The sequence below is a fragment of the Rhinoderma darwinii genome, chromosome 1 (assembly GCF_050947455.1).
Source record: "Rhinoderma darwinii isolate aRhiDar2 chromosome 1, aRhiDar2.hap1, whole genome shotgun sequence".
NCBI lineage: Eukaryota > Metazoa > Chordata > Amphibia > Anura > Rhinodermatidae > Rhinoderma > Rhinoderma darwinii.
The window spans coordinates 402,780,031-402,799,132 of NC_134687.1; the positions used below are offsets into that span (position 1 = coordinate 402,780,031).

General features: G+C 42.9%; 1 protein-coding gene across 1 annotated transcript in view; it reads right to left on the reverse strand.

The window, feature by feature from the left end:
• The window catches only part of ROR2 (receptor tyrosine kinase like orphan receptor 2), a 186,360-nt gene that overhangs the window by 41,755 nt on the left and 125,503 nt on the right, over nt 1–19,102 (reverse strand). Inside the window, exon 2 of the mRNA XM_075828858.1 lies at nt 2,240–2,320. Coding sequence (XP_075684973.1) covers nt 2,240–2,320 — 81 coding nt within the window. The remainder of the gene's footprint in view (nt 1–2,239; nt 2,321–19,102) is intronic.

A 19,102-nucleotide genomic window follows, 5' to 3' on the forward strand; every position in this document is an offset into this window, starting at 1 on the left:
CCCTTTAAATTAACACTGTTCCACATGCCAGGCAATTGGCCCAGTACTCATTTGTTGAAAAGCTACTCTTGTGTAGTGGGAGCATTGCTCAGAGGACCTATATATATATGCTCTATGTGTCCAGCTTGGGCTGTTCTGAACACTGTCAGTTTATGAAATAAAATAAATAGATAATAACATACTTATGAATGAAGATTTTTAGATTATAGTACACCACCGAACATTGCGTTAGAGGTTCTTATGTGCAGCTTTCCAAAGTTTGCTGATTATATCACAACCAAAAAACGACATATATAAAAAATAATATAAACAGTGCCGTGAGAGCTCGAAGCACAGCGTGAATGCATACACCCATATTACAACTCACAGTGGTGCCTGCAAAGTGTGTGGTCTACACCATACAAAGAAGTTAATGTTTGTTTGCTTGTTTACTTACTAAGAAAAAAATATATTAATCCCAACCTAGGTAAAAAATGCCAACAGCAGAAGCAAAAAATGTCTTCCCAGAGGATAAACAACAGTCTTGGCTAATTGCTTCCTTACTCAGCCATGTACTGGCCGGCTGGCAGCACAGGCTCTGGTTTGTGGCTACAGCATTAGACAGGGCTATTAAAGGGCCAGGCTAATATAACATGAACCATAGCATGTCTAACGTCATTGCCTCTTAACAACAATGTCTATTTGATCCTTTAGAAGTGTTTGCCTATTACACCATAATAACTACAACTTTTCAAAGACACTTACTGTCCCGAGAGCTAAAATACAATTGAGGATTTCTTCACAGAAAACCACATTTGGTTTGTATACTAATGGCCAAGAGAAACTCATAAAGGGAAGGCCGGTTTGGAGCTACTATAAAGACTATACTATGACACTGCATAAATAACAATCCCCAAATATAATGTTAGTAGCGGGAATACTCCCTTAACAAGTGAGGGAATCCCTATAATATTTTGGAGGGCTGTGGTGAGTTTCACATTCACGTTTCCTGCAGTGGATGTCAGCTGCCACCACCTCATGCACACGACCGTAGCCATGTGCACGCCCGTGATTTTCGGGTTGGCCGGCAGTGGACTGTCAGCCGCAAGCCGCCGGCAAATCGCGGGCAATGCACATTGAGCCCGGACCGCAGAACACGGCCGTAATAAGACATGTCCGTTCTTTCTGTGGTGCGGGCTCCCGGGCCATGCACGGACCGTAAAAACTACGGTCGTGTGCATGGCCCGATAGAAATGAATGGGGCCGCAATTCTCCCGTGGATTTTCGGGGAAATTGCGGCCGCAAAATCACGTTCGTGTGCATGGGGCCTAAAAGGTTCTTCTGCCCCACATATGTCCAGAATTATAAATGACGCCTGATAGTTGGGGGCCCTGTTACAGATGTTTGCATTGGGGCCCAGTTACGCCTCTGCTCTCGAAGTTATTCTGATACTATCATGTATAAGTGCATCCAACAACCTCTAGTGGATTTGCCTTTGCTTACTTTTATTTACAAAAGATTGTAGTAGGCATCTATGGGTTAACATAAATTACATATGTGAAATTTATTTTAGTCTTAAATACTTCTCCATGTTACCATTTTGTAGTACATTTTCACTGCTAGTAAATTCAACAGTTTTATAAAGTTTTTCTATATATTTATGTGTTTGCACTGTTCAGTCTGTATTTACATTTAGTATTTAGGGAAAGTATTTGATGGTAATTAGTGCGTGTAGAAACATATTTGGGGTTAGGTGTTTGGTTTCCAGAACATTGTGGTTATGGGTGTGAAAACGTTGGACTACACTCGTTTGCAGCCAAGATAATGATGCAGAGGTCTCCCAATTCTGAATGTGGTCTGCATCAAGTTGTTTCAGTAGCTGGGTTACTTTCCAATATACCACAAAGTGTAAAAGAAAATATGGAAGCCTGAATCTCAACACCATGACTATGTGCATATTGTTACACATATGACTCAGCAGAAGACTCTACAACCAATTACTGTCCTCTTTGTCAATAAATTAGAAGGACATGTAGACAAACTAGGCACTCTATTTATTATATAGGTGGACTTCAATGAACGAAGTGTCACGTCCTGTTCCAAATATGTTAGTAAATGTGTGAAATTTAAATGATATAATATACAAAAGGTCCAGATTTAATATGACAGTGCTCACATGTTGCATGACACTCAAATATACAAAGCATATTCATATATTTTAATATTGCATGAGTAGGTGATATATATTATATTGACTTACCCCGAGGAGTTGGCACAAGCCTATCATGACTGTCCAGCTGCCCTAAAGGCTCATTTGAATCTGGAAAATCACCTGTTTCACCTGTAACATAGAATAAAACATCCACATCAGTAAAAATAAGTATTTTATTCAAAATTAGAGACTCAGCTAGGATGTTAGGAGCAACTCAAGAAGTATTTAGTGGTGCTCTAGTAACGTAAGCACCAGAACCATACATAATCCTAAAACCACGAGAAAAATTTCTACTGGTGTACCTCTTAGTAAAGTCCCCCCAGAGCTTGCTTGAAGCCCCACTGTGCTCACACGAAGAGCTAAAGGGTCATGTGAATCCCTCATTTAAAAAAACAAGAATGGGCAGGCACACCGCCTATCTATGGAGTGCAAAGTCTATCCCCTAGAACAAACAACTAAAACTACCAGAGAAAGTAGGGCAAAATTGTATCAAAACAGTAACAATATTTTTATTGACACCAAAAAAAAGAGGACAAACAAGTTAAAAACATTGTATACAAAAACTCAAACAGTGATCCATAATAAGATACACCGCAAAAATCGCACGAGCCCCAAACTAGATCAGACCTGCCGGACGCATAAATGGCCCTAATAAGGATCCCACTTCAATACATGTGGTAATTCCTAAACTAGGATAAGATCATGAAATGTGACATACAATGCAAAAAGGATCATACCTAAAACAGCATAAGAATAAGACAATAGATACAAGCCCAGAAGAGGGACGCACACTTAAAAAACAAAGACCTGCCCATTTATCTAATTTACCTCATTTATCCTACACCTACACTTTTGGCCACCTACTTCTATATTCATGGTTCTGGATAAACTTTAGTTCAGTCTGGTCCGACTTGCACTGGCAATTTTCAACATTAGCTGGAATGAACCCAGTGGGGCAGGTAGGCTGGTGAGTCACTTTTATTCTGCATTTAAACAGTCAAATAAGTACTACCTGGAATACAAGTGTATGCTAACATGTCCGTTAAACCAGGCTATGTGGAGCTTAGAGGGGTTGTCCAGGATTAGAAAAAATGGCTGAGCTGCAATACCACACAGAACCTTTGTGGAGCTGTTTTTTTGGGGGAAAAAACAGCCATTTTTTTCTAAGCCTATACATCCCTTTTAGATAGTAGAAGTAGATAGTGACATGGAAAACATGGCTATGTACATCATGAAATGTATATCACGTGACTACAATGGCATCATCTTTTTCTTCAATAAAGAAAAAACTGAAATAATGCACTGATGTGATGCCAATGTTACATGCCCCAGTACAGGTTGTCAGTGAATGAGCTCTATTGTAGTTGCTCGGTCCCTACTCACCCTAAAGACTAAGAATAGTATGTTACATAGCTGATCCATAACACTGTGAGGTAACAATTACAAGAGCCCTTTGACATACTTATAACTCAGGCTGCCCAAGACTGAAGGCTAAATAATGCATGTTAATAGTGGGAGGTCATTTCCATTCATATTAAACTCTGTATGGGGATCTGAATGAATGTGGATTTCATGCTGCGGAGTCCTGACCATTATTGAGTTCTGCACATTATCTAAATTGGACGGCTTGCTCAGGCTCATTAAAACCAGCCCGGCCTGTTAAATATACCTCTATTCACATTCTAATTTCATTTTGTGCATCCACTCATTTCCGTATTGCTGTGGAGCATTCAGGCTCAGGCTTTGCCGTTGGCCAGGCCGAAGGGTTCTACTGTTACATAAAAACATTTGTAATCAATTTCAGGATTGCTTTCTTTGGCAAGCTACAAAATGTTTATTTTCACAATGTAATGGCACAGTACTTAGGAAAAAATGACTTGCTCCAGCATAACTACAATGGGCACATTGTGCACTGAGGCGAATATTTGTAAGTGGTGGTTTAAAAATATATTCTGTGTACCCAGGGGTAGGCTAGAAAGAATTTTCTGGCTAGAGCTGAAAAACAATTGATGCATGCAAGACAGGCTTTATTGAATGTTGGTGAATGGTTTAATCATTACAACATATCTGACTATCCAATGCATGTTTGCCAGTAAGAAATAAGCCCTATATCATGAGGGCACATTACACATTTATATCCCCATTTAACCATGTGACGTAACACTGTTTACACAAGGATATTGGGAAATATACATACTATTGCTTCCATTTAACTAATGGTTAACCAGGTTATGACTACCATTCAAAACTAAATTATTACAAAGGATTCTTTTAATTATTAGTACATAATAAAAACAGATCATTTTAGTACTACATAGGTAACCATTATAATTCATGATCGTCAAATCGGTCGGATCGTTAACAATAATCTTTATGTCTATGGCCAGCTTTAGTAAATTCCATATATCCGCATGTTGTGCATGTCATTTGGGGCAGAACAGCTGTTATAAATCCGATTTGATTGAATATTGCAGGTACCTGGATAAACCCTGGTTCACACTAGCAATAAAATATAATTCTGCATGCTGTACAGCTAGAAGTTCAGGGATATTTAACATTATCCTCTAAAAAGGGCAGAAGGTATAACTGATTTCCATGCGAATGCCAATCATTTGCATAATTTTTTAGAGTACCATCTGCAGCACCATATGAGCAAGCTTTTACAACCTCCCCTTAGCACTTGTTTGTACAGACACCATTGTGTTAAATAGTCCTGTTTTTTTACGGTAAACCTTCTAGTTTTGCAGGATTCCACATAGAGTTAACTTAAAAAATGACTAGATGTCCACAAAATATAAAACCAGTATTAGCAACTTATTTTATTTGCTATTTGGTTTATCAGGCAAACCTACTTATCTGGTCTTCCTTCAAAGACCAATCATCCCGCCAGTGTCTTTACTGAAGGAGTCACTTAATCTTTATCTAGTTGACCCTTTAGTATTTAGAGCAACACTGACAATCCCCTGGCATAAATCTTCATTTCTCAGGTCATGTTATTTATTTCAACTCCATTCAACTGCCAATGTCTTACCGCCACCGTGCTAACCTGATGCTTCCACAAAAGACAGGCCTAACTAATTGTATCTATGCTTCTGATTAAGCTCTCCTGGCATTCACTGTAGTAGGGAATTCAGCCTCTTTCTATTCAATGGATCCGACTTTACAAGATGCAGCTCATTTCCTCTAGATTGTTTAGTAAATTGGACCAGTATTAAGCCTTGTTTTCTAACTGTACTTGGAATGAGATCCTAGACTACTTGCGGAATAGCAGTCTCATAAAATATTCATATGTTAAGATGGAATAATATGTAAGAAATTGTCACAATCTGTGGGTATGTGGACCCACTAGGCCGCACTGCCGTAGTGGGGTAGAGGCTGGCCAAACAGAGTACAATATAAAGTCCGAGCACAAGGGTACCTGTCCAGATAGTAGCAATGGCACAGATGGGACCCTGGCGGCAGGTGATGAAATACGTCGCAGATGACACCAGACGTGGTGTAACTCAGCAGGCGTAGTAGACAGCACAAGACGACTCCAACACTAGAGATGGCACAGGAACAAATACAGCACGGGATACAGGTAGCAGGACACGGGAACAGGATACGACTAAGGGACCATTTGCAAGACTAACAGAGGAATACAAACAACGCTAAGGCAAGGAGTGAAGGGGCAGGGCATTTTTATAGTTCAGGGTGATCTGGGAGTAATTAATTCATTCTTAACATGTGTGCACGCTCTCCCTATAAGGCCGGGAATGAGCTTGTGCGCGCACCCTAGTGGTCAATGCAGGACAGGACTGCCACATGTGCTGGCATCTTCGGGGAGGAAGACGTCGGCAGGATGAAAGGGGTCTGCGGTCTGCGACCGCGGCCATTACAGTACCCCATTAGGCCCGGCCCCCCCTCTTCTTGGGTCCAGAGTGAGAGAGGAATTTCTTAATGAGGGTAGGGGCATTGAGGTTCTCTTCTGGCTCCAAGGACCTCTCCTCTGGACCAAAACCCTTCCAATCCACCAAATCAAAAGTCCTTCCTCCTACCCTCTTGAGGTCCAGGATCTCCTTTACCTCGAACACATCAGAAGAACCGCTGGGAGCAACTGCAGGGCTAGGAGTTTTAGTGTAGCGGTTTAGGACCACATGCTTCAGGAGGGACACATGAAAGGAGTTGGGGATTTTCAAGGTAGGAGGCAGCTGAAGTTTATAGGAGACAGGGTTAATCTGTTGCAGGATCTCAAAAGGTCTGAGGAACCTGGGGCAAATTTGTATGAAGGCACCTTCAGATGGATATTCCTAGAGGACAGCCAGACTTTGGTACCCTGAAGAAACTGAGGCGGCTCTCTTCTTATATCCGCCTTTCGCTTCATGCGATCGACTGCCAGCAGAATAGAGGACCGGGTCTGTTGCCAGATTTGCAGAAATTCCCCAAATGCAGAATCAGCTGCGGGTACCTGAGATGTAGCAGACACAGGAAGAGGGATTCTAGGATGTTGACTGTACACAATGTGGAATGATGTGGAAGTGATGGACTCACTTGTGTGGTTATTATAGAGAACTCGGCCCATGGAAGAAGCTGTACCCAGTCATCATGCTGCATGGAGATAAAGTGGCGGTGATAATTCTCCATGATCTGGTTAATCCTCTCGACTTGACCATTGGACTGGGGGTGGTAGGCTGAGGAAAAGTCCAATTTCACATCCAGGAGTTTACAGAGGGCTCTCCAGAATTTTCAGGTGAACTGAACCCCCCAATCAAACAAGATGTGAAGGGGCAAGCCATGCAAGCGGAAGATGTGCTGAATAAAGAGATTTGCCAGTCGAGCAGCAGAAGGGAGGCCGGTCAGTGGGATAAAATGTGCCATCTTCGAGAACCGGTCCACCACCACCCAGACAGTGTTGCATCCTGCTGAGAGAGGAAGATCAGTGACAAAGTCCATTGCAATGTGCTGCCAGGGAGCGTTGGGCACAGGCAGAGGTTGGAGCGGACCAGCAGGCTTGGAGTGAGCAACCTTGTTAGAAACACACACAGTGCAGGAAGAGAAAATGTCCACAATATCTTTGGGCAGTGTGTGCCATCAGAAATCACGAGTTATCAGGTCTCGAGTCTTATGAATACCAGCATGCCCAGCCAGTTTGGAGCTGTGTCCCCAGTGTAGAATTCTTCTCCTGTCTGCCAGCCGAACAAAACTCCTCCTCTGAGGGATGTCTCTAACTTGCAAAGGATTGGCAGTGACAATGCAGGATGGGTCTATGATATATTGAGGGGGCTCCACAGTGTCCTCCGTTTCAAACGACCTGGACAGGGCATCGGCCCTCACTTTTTTGTCAGCGGGACGGTAGTGGAGCACAAATTGGTGAAGAACAGCGACCACCTGGCTTGACGGGGGTTTAGACGTTGAGCTGACTCTAGATAGGTGAGGTTCTTGTGGTCGGTGTATATCAGGATGGGGTGAGCTGCGCCCTCTAGCAAATGTCTCCACTCCTCCAGAGCTAATTTGATGGCCAGTAACTACTGATCCCTACCAGAGTAATTGTACTCTGTGGCTATGACTCAAAACTTTTCCCCCCGCATAGTACTGCCTTTCCTTTGAGGCTTCTCTGGAACAGAAGTGCACCTGCACCAACAGAAGTAGGGTCCACCTCCAACGAGAACTGTCGAGAGAAGTCAGGATGATCGAGGCTGTAGTGAAGGCACTCTTGAGTCTATTGAATCCTGATTCTGCGTCTGGAGTCCACACCTTGGTATTCATACCTTTGTTGGTAAGGGTAGAGATGGGGGCCGTCAGTGAAGAGAAGTTTGGGATAAATTTCAGGTAGAAGTTAGCGAATCGAAATAAACGCTGTATGGACCGCAGGCCCTGAGGACGTGGCCACTCCGGAACAGACTTTACTTTCTCAAGATCCATCTTGAGACCCTGATCCGAGATTATGTAGCCCAGGAAGGGCAGAGAATTCTTTTCAAAAGTGCATTACTCCAACTTGGCATACAGGCGATTCTCCCTTAATCGCAGCAGGACTTGACAGACATGCCTCCGATGTGTCATCAGATCTGGGGAGAAAATAAAAATGTCATCGAGATAGACCACAACACAGACATAGATGAGATCTCAGAAGGTATCATTGACAAATTCTTGGAAGACCACGGGAGCGTTACACAGGCCGAAGGGTATCACCAAGTATTCGTAGTGCCCGTCCCGGGTGTTAAATGCCGTCTTCCACTCATCACCTTTACGGATTCGGATTAAGTTGTAGGCCCCACGCAAGTCTAGTTTAGAGAAGATCTTGGCACCTCGTATGCGATCAAATATTTCCGAGATCAGTGGCAAAAGGTATTTGTTTTTGACCGTGATCTGGTTGAGACTGCGGTAGTCAATGCAGGGTCGAAGAGATCCGTCTTTCTTCTTTACCGGCCGGGGAGGAGGGTTTTCGTATAAAACCCCTCCCTAGATTGTCCTTGATATAGGCCGACATGGACTGAGTCTCTGGTAAGGAGAGGGTGTATACCCATCCACGGGGCGGTGAAGCATTAGGAACCAGTTCAATTGGGCAGTCGTACGCCCGGTGTGGGGGAAGCATCTCGGCCTCCGTCTTGCAAAAGACGTCCGCAAACTGTGCAAAATGAGTGGGTAATCCTGTCAACGACTAAGACATAGGAGGCAGGACAGGCTGAATCTGTGACAGGCAATGGTGGAGACATTTGGAGCCCCATTGGAGAACTTCTCCAGAATTCCAGTCCAGAACCAGGGCATGAAGCCGGAGCCAAGGCAGATCCAGCAACACCGTATTGACGGCTTTGGGCAAGATGAGGAAAGTAATCTGCTCGGTATGAAGAGCTCCCACTTGGAGCTTCAGTGGCTTGGTCTCAGACACGATGGGGTCGGGCAGAGGAAGTCCTTTCACCGAGGCAACAGCCAGTGGTGTCTACTATGGAACAGTCGGCAACTGGAGCTGATCCACTAGGTCCTGTTGGATGAAGTTTGCCGCGGACCCGGAGTCCAGGTAGGCAGAGACCCGGTGAGAAGACGCTATGGTCACAGGAATGGACAATTTATTATTTAGGCCTTTTCCACCTAGAGTTGTCTCTCCAACTAATCCTAGGCGCTGGAGTCTTTTTGGCTTTTGGGGACACAGATGCACAAAATGGCCTCCGAGGCCGCAATACAGACAGACTCCCGAAGTGCGTCTGCGTTGTTTCTCTTGGACAGACAGCTTAAGACTGTCTACTTGTATAGGCTCCTCCGGTGGAAGCGCTGATGAGGACAGCAGGGGTTGCTGAAATGTAGGAGCCAGCCTAGGAAGTCTTCTGGCCTGGAGAACTTCTTAAGACCGTTCCTGGATCCTCATGTCAATACGGGTGGCTAGAAAAATGGGGTCATCTAGAGTAGAAGGCAGATCTCGAGCGGCAAGCTCGTCTTTGATATCGGAGGATAAACCCTGCCAGAAGGTAGCCACTAAGGCTTCGTTGTTCCAGGTCAGCTCTGCCGCCAGGGTCCAAAATTGAATGGCGTACTCGCCCACAGAGGTGTCTCCATGGTGAAGGGTGATGCAGTTTCTGAAGAGACTCGTCCAGATTCCTCAAATACAGTGCAGAAAGTCTGAAGAAAATACTGTAAGTCACTGATCTCTGGTCCCTGACGTTCCCTGATGGGGTTCGCCCATGCCAGGGCCTTGGGAGTAAGAAGAGAGACTATGAATACGATCCTTGTGCCATCGTAAGGAAATGCTCTGGCATGTAGACTGAAGTGGATCTGATATTGGTTCAGAAATCCCCTGCATGTCCTCGCGTCTCCGTCGTAGTGAGAAGGTAGTAGAAGAGAGAATCTGGAATCGGTGCTGCCAGGAGGTGTAATAGGAGGAACAGCAGGAGCAATAGGAGCAGGTGCCATGGCTGCAGCTTACGTATCCAGCCGATGTGCAATTATGTTCACCGCCTGGAGGAGTTGGTACTGTAATGACCGGAGGTCTAGCATATCCGCCCGCATGACTTGTGATGTCATCATGGTCTTTGTTTGACCAGCGGAGTCCATGGCCTGAGCGTACTGTCACGATCTGTGGGTATCTAGACCCACTAGGCCGCACCGCCGTAGCGGGGTAGCAGCTGGCCAAACAGAGTACCAAGTCAATATAAAGTCCGAACACAAAGGTACCTGTAATAGTCCAGACAGTAGCAACGGCACAGATTGGATCTTGGCGGCAGGTGATGCAAAACGTGGCAGATGACACCAGATGTGTTGTAAGTCAGCAGGCCTAGTAGACGGCACAAGACGACTCCAACACTAGAGATGGCACAGGAACAAATACAGCACGGGATACAGGATAAGGGACCATTTGCAAGACTAGCAGTGGAATACAAACAACGATCAGGCAAGGAGTGAAGGGGCAGGGCCCTTTTTATAGTCCATGGTGATCTGGGAGTAATTAGTTAATTCTTAACATTTGTGCACGCTGGCCCTTTAAGGCCAGGAATGAGCTTGTGCGCGCACCCTAGTGGTCACTGCAGGACAGGATGGCCGCATGTGCTGGCATCTTTGGGGTGGAAGACATCGGCATGATGAAAGGGGTCTGCGGTCTGCGACCGCGGCCGTTACAGAAATCTGTAGAAAATTTCTGTCAATTTTCTAAATTGACTTTAAAATGACTGTGCACCTTTAAATGCATGACCGCACCTATATAATTAGAAGGGGCTTTAAAGTTTAGGATCACCTTTGGGAAATCCATGCTTTTGTGTTTGAAAAACCTTCCAAAAATGTTCTAAAAAATCTTGTAATATATTTCTGATCCAACTGTCAGATTTCTACGAAGAATAATTGCTTTCTAATTATGTTTGCGAAGATTATCACTAAGAACAACCATTCAACAGACGGACATATTATACTGAACCTTCCTTCTTCTAGTCTTGCTTTCTTAGAAAAATAATAAAATTAGGGCTACCATGCTGGGGATAATGAAGCCCAATTATGGCTGAATAAAAACATATATTTTTGGATAGACTAGGCAAGCCAGATGTTAAGACGTAAAGCCACTCTTCAGATACATAACTCCACCAAATGAACACATTCTTTATTTCAGTTCCTTCTTATATTTTCTTCTTAAAAATTAACTTTTTTGACCTTCTAAGAAAATCCAACCTTTGGTGCTCCTTAGACAATGAGCCCAGTGTACACTTTGATTCAGCTGCCAAGATGATTACTTTGGCTGTGAGAGAAACCGGCTACTTAGCTTTCTGAATCAAGTCCTTTCATTGAAATTTGGCCTTTCTTCCCCCTCCTGCACCCTCAGTATTCCTGGCAACTGATTGCACAGTGGTTTTGGCAACTATGTCAAGGTGGTGACCAGCTTCCAAAACTGAAGACAGGACCATATGAACGATACAGTAATTGTTATGGTAAATGTTATATATTCCTTTATGTTGTTTCTTTTTATAATTTTACTAAATTTTTTCTTCTTTTCTTTCATGTCCATGCAATACATTCAGCAAATTAAGATAAGCTGTTACAGAAATTGCTGAAATGATCTTGGCGACAGAATGTTGGAGCCATCTCCGTTTTTCTCTTGAAAGTTTCTGCAAGTTGTATTGAAACAAATGGCTTGTTTTGACTTCCTTGCATGCTGAAGTAGATCAGGCAATTTTTATTACTGTGAGAATACATATAACTTTATAAATTGATGGTAAACCTGTGAATTACTGTATGCTAGAGACAGTGCCATAGACAGGCTATAGAATCTGACCATTTATGGCCACCATGAATTCCATAGTGCTACCTACATATTAACTGATGTTTTATATAAAAATGATAGATAATAAGGACATTATTTTATTCATTAATATAACCTATGTTCCTCACTTTTTGAATCTGCTGCGATATTTACATGACTACACGTGCTAGTTTAATGTAACATATAGATAACATTGCCGAACATTTCACCTTTGTCAATTTGCTGATCTCTTGTGTACACAGCTCACATTGTTTAGTTAATCTGCTAAATGCCTCAAATTCTTACTCCAAAAACAACATATCGACTTAACCCATACACATGTATATGTTCTCTGTACAGGGGGCACATTTCCTGCAGATAAACCACATAATACTGATAATGTGTTAAGACCACCAAAAACATGACAATTTGGCTTTGACCTGTCCCAATAACCAAAATGAATCTTTTTCAGATGTTATAAAGGCATGCTTATGGGTAAAAGGAGTTGCTTACTAAGCACTAGGGTCTTGATCCAGGGCCCCATTTATACAGCCAGGGAATATATACCGAGATGCTATCATCTTCCATATGTTCTAAATAACATAGAATAGTTTCTCATGATAATATCTACTTGATATATTTTAAAGCTTAACCACCCACCACAGTTTCACCATTTATTGGTTTTAGTTATAGTAACCAATTATCAGTTGGTTTAAAGAAACGTTAAACCTAGTAAACTGCTGAGTGGCAGGGTTTAATTAAGGGAGTGGGGTTTAACGAGGGAGGGAGGAGGCCTCTGCTGCAGCCAGTTAGTTGTCTCACAGCCAAACATAGGATTTGTTAGAAGAAGAAAGGGAAAATGGCTGATCTCCTAAAACACAAAGAAAACAAATTCTTTATATATTTTTAAGTATTTATTGAAATAGGAGATAAAATAGGATTAAAGGAAAATAGGGGGTTAAAGGAGGTTTTACACTGGGCGATAATCGAGCAGACAAGCATTCATAGAACGCTCGTTGACGGTAATTTCCCTGTGTAAACAGGGCAGCGATCAGTAGATGAACGAGCAAACGCTCAATCTTCTGCTGATCGTATCGTTTTAAAAAACGTAAATATTATAGTTGTCGGCAGCACATCTCTCTATGTAAACAGGGCGACTCGCTGCCGAAATGATAATATTGTATGGTGACGAGCGATCGGAGTAACGACTGCTGATCCCCATCCGTAGCTCTGTGTGACAGGAGCAAACGAGCGCCGATCAACGATGCCTCGTTGATCGGCGCCCGCTGCACCGGCCGATTATAACACTGGCCGGTGTAAAAGGGCCTTAAAGGAGGAATAGCTGGGTGGGTTTTTTTTTTGTGCATTTTGTAGGTTTAGTGTTCCTTTAATGTGAAATGTCCTAGAAGAATTGCAGTGACAATCTGTATAACCTAAAATGCGACTGTGTAAATTATTACCTTAATTAAAAGTTATGTTCACCTTTGGTAACAGAGTCTATATATAAAATTGAGTTACATAAAACGTTGAGTAACTTTGTAAATACATTGCATTAGTTATTTTGTAATAATCCTGAGTTACTGCTTGCATTGTAGTGCATTTACAATTGTCTGGCGGAGATCTCCAAGTATTTTTTGTTGGCTCAGTGTCCACACAGTGCTTGCTCTGGTGATTTGAATTCTAGGATGTATAACCTGTATATGAGGCGATGTCCATAATATGATGTAGTAGAAACTGTCCCACTACGTTATAGGAGTTTAGCTAAGCTGTTGAGAGGGTCTATGAAGACAACCTTGCTAACTGTTTCCAATAACAACCAGCAGAACAATGCAGCTATGTATCTAAAATGCAGGCCGTAACTTAGAATCAGAATAAAATAAATAATGCAATGTAAACTTTTACTGTAAATATGGTGTTTAAATGTGGGCATGCACTTTAACCCCTTCCCGACATTTGTCATAATTATACGTCATGGAAAGTCAGTGCTTCCCACATAATGTCGTATACTTACGAAAATGGATGGCACTGGCTCAGAGTCGGTGCCATCATCCCCGGATGTCAGCTGTATCTTACAGCTGACATCCTGCTGTAATGGCGGGAACCGAAGTTAGCTTTGATCCCCGCCATTAACCCCTTAAATGCAGCGGTCAAAAGCGATGGCTACATTTAAGGTGTTTGCAGCTAATCGACACCCCAGCAATGAAATTGCCAGGGTGTCGGTGGCTGCAATGGCAATCGGAGGCCTAATAGTGACCTCCCGGTCTGCCTAGCACAGAAAACTTCCAGCCCCCGCCCGGAGGCAGGGCCTGAAAGGCTTCCGTAAGCGTCGGCAAGATGGCAGCAGTGGATGTCAGCTGTATGTTACAGATGACATCCACCTGTAACGGCAGGAACCGAAGCTAGCTCCGATCCCTGCCATTAACCCCTTAGATGCAGCGATCAGAAGCGATCGCTGCATCTTTGTGGTTGTTAGCAGATCGGTAGCTGTGCACTGCAATCGCACGGCTGCCGACTGCTACTATGGCAACAGGAGACCTAACAATGGCCTCCTGTGTGCCATTACGCCCGGAGGCGAAGCCTAATCGGCTTGCTGTCAGTGAATGACTGACATATCTAATACATTGCACTACATAGGTAGTGCAATGTATTAGAAAAAAAATCTGACAGTTGGACCTTCAAGTCCCCTAGTGGGACTAAAAAAAAGAGTAAAAAAAAGGTTGTAAAAATATAATAAAACTTTCAAGTTAGAAAATAAAACACAATCGCCCTTTTTCCATTATCAAGTCCTTTATTATTGAAAAAAAATAATAAACCATACATTTGGTATCGCCGTGACCATAACTGCCTAAACTATAAAAATATGTTATTTATTCCATGCGGTGAACGGCGTAAAAATTAAAATAAAAAGTGATCAAAAAGTCACATGTATCCAAAAATAGTTCCAATAAAAACTATAGCTCGTCTCGCAAAAAACAAGCCCTCATACAGCTCCGTCGACGAAAAACATAAAAAGTTATGGTTCTCACAACATGGCGACAGAAAAAATACATTCTTTTTACAAAAGTAATTTTTTTGTGCAAAAAGTTGTAAAACATAAAAAAGTGCTATAAATCCGGTATCGCCGGAATCGTACTGACCCGCAGAATAAAGTTAAAATGTAATTTATAATGCATGGTGAACGCTGTATAAAAAAAAAATAAAAACCTAAAAAAAACTATGGCAGAATTGCTGTTTTGTGGTCACCTTGCCTCCCAAAAAATAGGAGAAAAAGTGATCAAAAAGTCGCATGTACCTCAAAATTGTACCAATAATAACTACAGCTCGTCCTGCAAAAAAATAGCCCTCATACCACAACGTCTATGAAAAAATAACATTATTTAAGGCACCAATAAGTCAGAAAATAAAAATATGCGGTTGTGCATATCAGAGGGGAACATTTCTTCTGTTTCAAGAGGTGATTTATCTGGGCCCTAAAATTAGGGAACCAGGGAGACAGACAGGTGAGCCCTAATCTACCCGCCACTCAGTCCCTGCCTACTTGCACGGCCCGTCCTAGGCGACGGCGTACAACCGGGCGACGGTCTTTACGCTAAATATGTGCACGACAGACAAACAGACAAGGGTACACAGAAGCTAAGGGAAATGGGGCAGTTGCCCACGGCAACACCGTGAGCAACAAGAGTAGTGAACGAGCCGAGTCAAACCAGGAGTGTACGAGGTACCAAACGCAGAGCAGGAGCGTAGTCAGTAAAGCCAGGGTCAATTTAAAGCAGTGGTCAATAGTACTAGCAGGAACAGCAGAGCCAGGAATCCAGACAGAATCACAGACAAAGGAAGAGCAGGAAATGAAGGTATAAATAGACCGAGGGCGGGAGCTAGCTCCGTCTGGCCAGGCTGTGATAGGTTCTCCCACTCCTCAGCCTACCGGCCTGAGTGGTAGCAGATCGAGTCACTCTATCAGACCTAGGAGCAGGTGCAGACTGATTAACCACGGGTGTCGACACAGAAGCTGTGTCTGGCAGATCCTTTACAGCATATCTGGGGAAAATTGAAATTTTTACTTTGCACCATCCGCTGCGCATTCATTTATGGAAAAGACCTGTGGGGTGAAAATGCTCACTACACCCCTTAATAAATGCCTTGAGGGGTGTAGTTTCTAAAATGGGGTCACTTCTCAGGGGTTTCTTTTATTACTTCACATCAGAGCCTCTGCAATTGTGAACCAATACTGTGTAAGTCGCCAAATTAGGCCTTCATTTTGCATGGTACTCTCTCACTTTTGAGCCTGGTTGAATATCCAAGCAAAAGATTAGGGTCACATGTCGGGTGATTCTAAAACCGGGGAACACAGCATTATAATTAGACAGTTGTCTTGTTATGGTGGCACAAGCTGGGCACCACATATTCGCATATCTATGAAAAAAATCCCATTTTCACTGTGCAACATCGCGTGCACACTAATTTCTGCAAAACACCTGCGGGGTTAACATGCTCACTACACCCCCTAGGTGAATACCTTGAGGGGTGTAGTTTCCAAAATGGGGCCACTTCTGGGGGGTCTCCACTGTTTTGGTTCCACAGGGGCTCTGCAAATGCTGCATAGCGATCATAAACCAACCCAGCAAAGTCTGCACTCCAAAAGCTAAATGGCGCTCCTTCCCTTCTGAGCCCTGCCGTGTGCCCAAAAAGCAGTTTATGACCACATATGGGGTATCGCCGTACTCAGTGTTTTTGTTTTACAAATGTTGGGGCTCTTTTTTGAGAAAATGAAAAGTTTTGCGCTAAAGCGACGTCTTATTGACGAAAAAGAATTGTTTTTATTTTCACTGCCCAATTCAAATAAATTCTATGAAACACTTGTGGGGTCAAAATGCTCACTACACCCCTAGATGAATTCCTCAAGCGGTGTATTATGCCAATTGGAATCCCTTTTGGGTAGTTTCCACTGTACTTGTACCTTAGGGGCTTTGCAAAAGCGACATGGTGTCAAGAAACCAACCCAGCAAAATCTGTGATCCAAAAGCCAAATGGCGCTCCTTCCCTTCTGATCCTTGCCGTCTGCCCAAACAGCAGTTTATAACCACATATGGGGTATTTCCGTACTCCAGAGAAGTTTGTTTACAAATGTTGGGGTTCTTTTTTTCCTTTATTTGTTGAGAAAATGAAAAATTTTGAGCTAAGCTACGTCTTATTGAAAAAAAAGGATTTGTTTTATTTTCACTGCCCAATTCTAATAAATTCTATGAAACACCTGTGAGGTCAAAATGCTCACTACACCTCTAGATGAATTCCTCAAGGGGTGTAGTTTCCTAAATGGAGTCACTTTTTGGCCGTTTTCACTGTTTTGGTCCCTCAGGGGCTTTGCAAATGCTACATGGCCTTCGCAAACCATTTGTGCTAAATTTGAGCACTAAAAGCCAAACAGCGCTCTTTCCCTTCTAAGCCCTGCCATGTGTCCAAACAGCCGTTTATTACCACATGTGGAGTATTGTTTTACTCGGGAGAAATCGCTTTACAAATGTTGTGCTGCTTTTTCTCCTTTAGTCCTTGTGGAAATGAGAAAAAATTAGCTAAACCTACATTTTCTTTGAAAGAATGTAGATTTTCATTTTCACGGCCTACTTCCAATAATTTCTGCAATAAACCTGTAGGGTCAAAATGCTCACTATACCCCTAGATAATTTCCTTAAGGGGTGTAGTTTCCAAAATGGGGTCACTTTTGGGGGATTTCCACTGTTGTGGCCCCACAAGACCTCTTCAAACCTGACATGGTGCCTAAAATATATTCTAAAAAAAGGAGACCCCAAAATCCTCTAGGTGCTCCTTTGCTTCTGAGGCCTGTGCTTCAGTCCATTAGGACACTAGGGCTACATGTGGGATATTTCTAAAAACTGCAGAATCTGGGCAATAAATATGTTGCGTTTCTCTGGCAAACCTTTTGTGTTAAAGAAAAAAATGTATTACCAATGAATTTTGGCAAAAAAAATGAAAATTGTAAATTTCACCTCTACTTTAATTCCTGTCTAAAGCCTAAAGGGTTAAGAAACTTTCTGAATGCTGTTTTGAATACTTTGAGGGGTCTAGTTTTTAAAATGATGTAATTTATGGGGACTTTCTAATATATAATATCTGGATAAAAAAAACGTTGAGAGGAGGACACGGCGCTCCCCTAAGGTAATATTGTAAGGAACGGGGGACAATGTGAGCAAAAGGCGAGCTGAGACACTCACCTGGCAGTGTTGTGCTAGGATAGGCACAACACTATTGCTGAGCATGGAAAGGAGAATAAAATGAAGATCGTTGTGGAAGTCGGCTGCCACCCGCTGCTATCCCACGAGAAAAAGTTCTGTTCCCGGGGAAAATGAACACAGGATGTGAAGGGGAAAAAAATGCAGTATTCGGGACATACTCCGTTTTGAATATCTACCTGTCAGGCTCCGTGTCCCGAATACTGCTTTTTTTTCCCCCCTTCACAGCCTGTGTTTCTAATATATAAGGCCCTCAAAGCTACTTCAGAACTGAACTGGTCTCTGAAAAAATAGCCTTTTGAAATTTTTCTGAAAATGTGAGAAATTGCTGTTAAAGTTCTAAGCCTTGTAACGTCCTAGAAAAATAAAAGTATGTTCAAAAAACTATGCCAATCTAAAGTAGACATATGGGGGATGTTAATTAGCAACAATTTTGTGTGGTATAACTGCCTAACTTACAAGCAGATACATTTAAATTTAGAAAAATGCAAATTTTTTCAATTTTTCACTAAATTTTGGTGTTTTTCACAATTAAATACTAAATGTACCAAGCAAATTTTAACAGTAACATAAAGTCCAATGTGTCACGAGAAAACCATCTCAGAATCGCTTGGATAGGTAAAAGCATTCCGAAGTTATTACCACATAAAGTGAAACCTGTCAGATTTCAAAAATGAGACTCTGTCAGGAAGGTCAAAAGTGGCCAAAGCTGGGGCGTGGCTTGGACATGGCGCTGACCAGACGTGCTGCTTGAGAGCTCCGCTCCTGCACTCCTTTAACCCGATCATAAGCTCATTAAAAAGCATCCTTTTACTAACCTAATGGTCAGGAAATCCAAGGCCTCCACGGGGACTCCTTATTGCACTCGGCAGATGTCTGCAGCCGGCTCCATCCAGCGATTTCTGACCGACGGTGCTGCTGGAACATCCTCTAAGATGGCGCCGACGGAGGAGAGGCGAGATGGCACCGGGT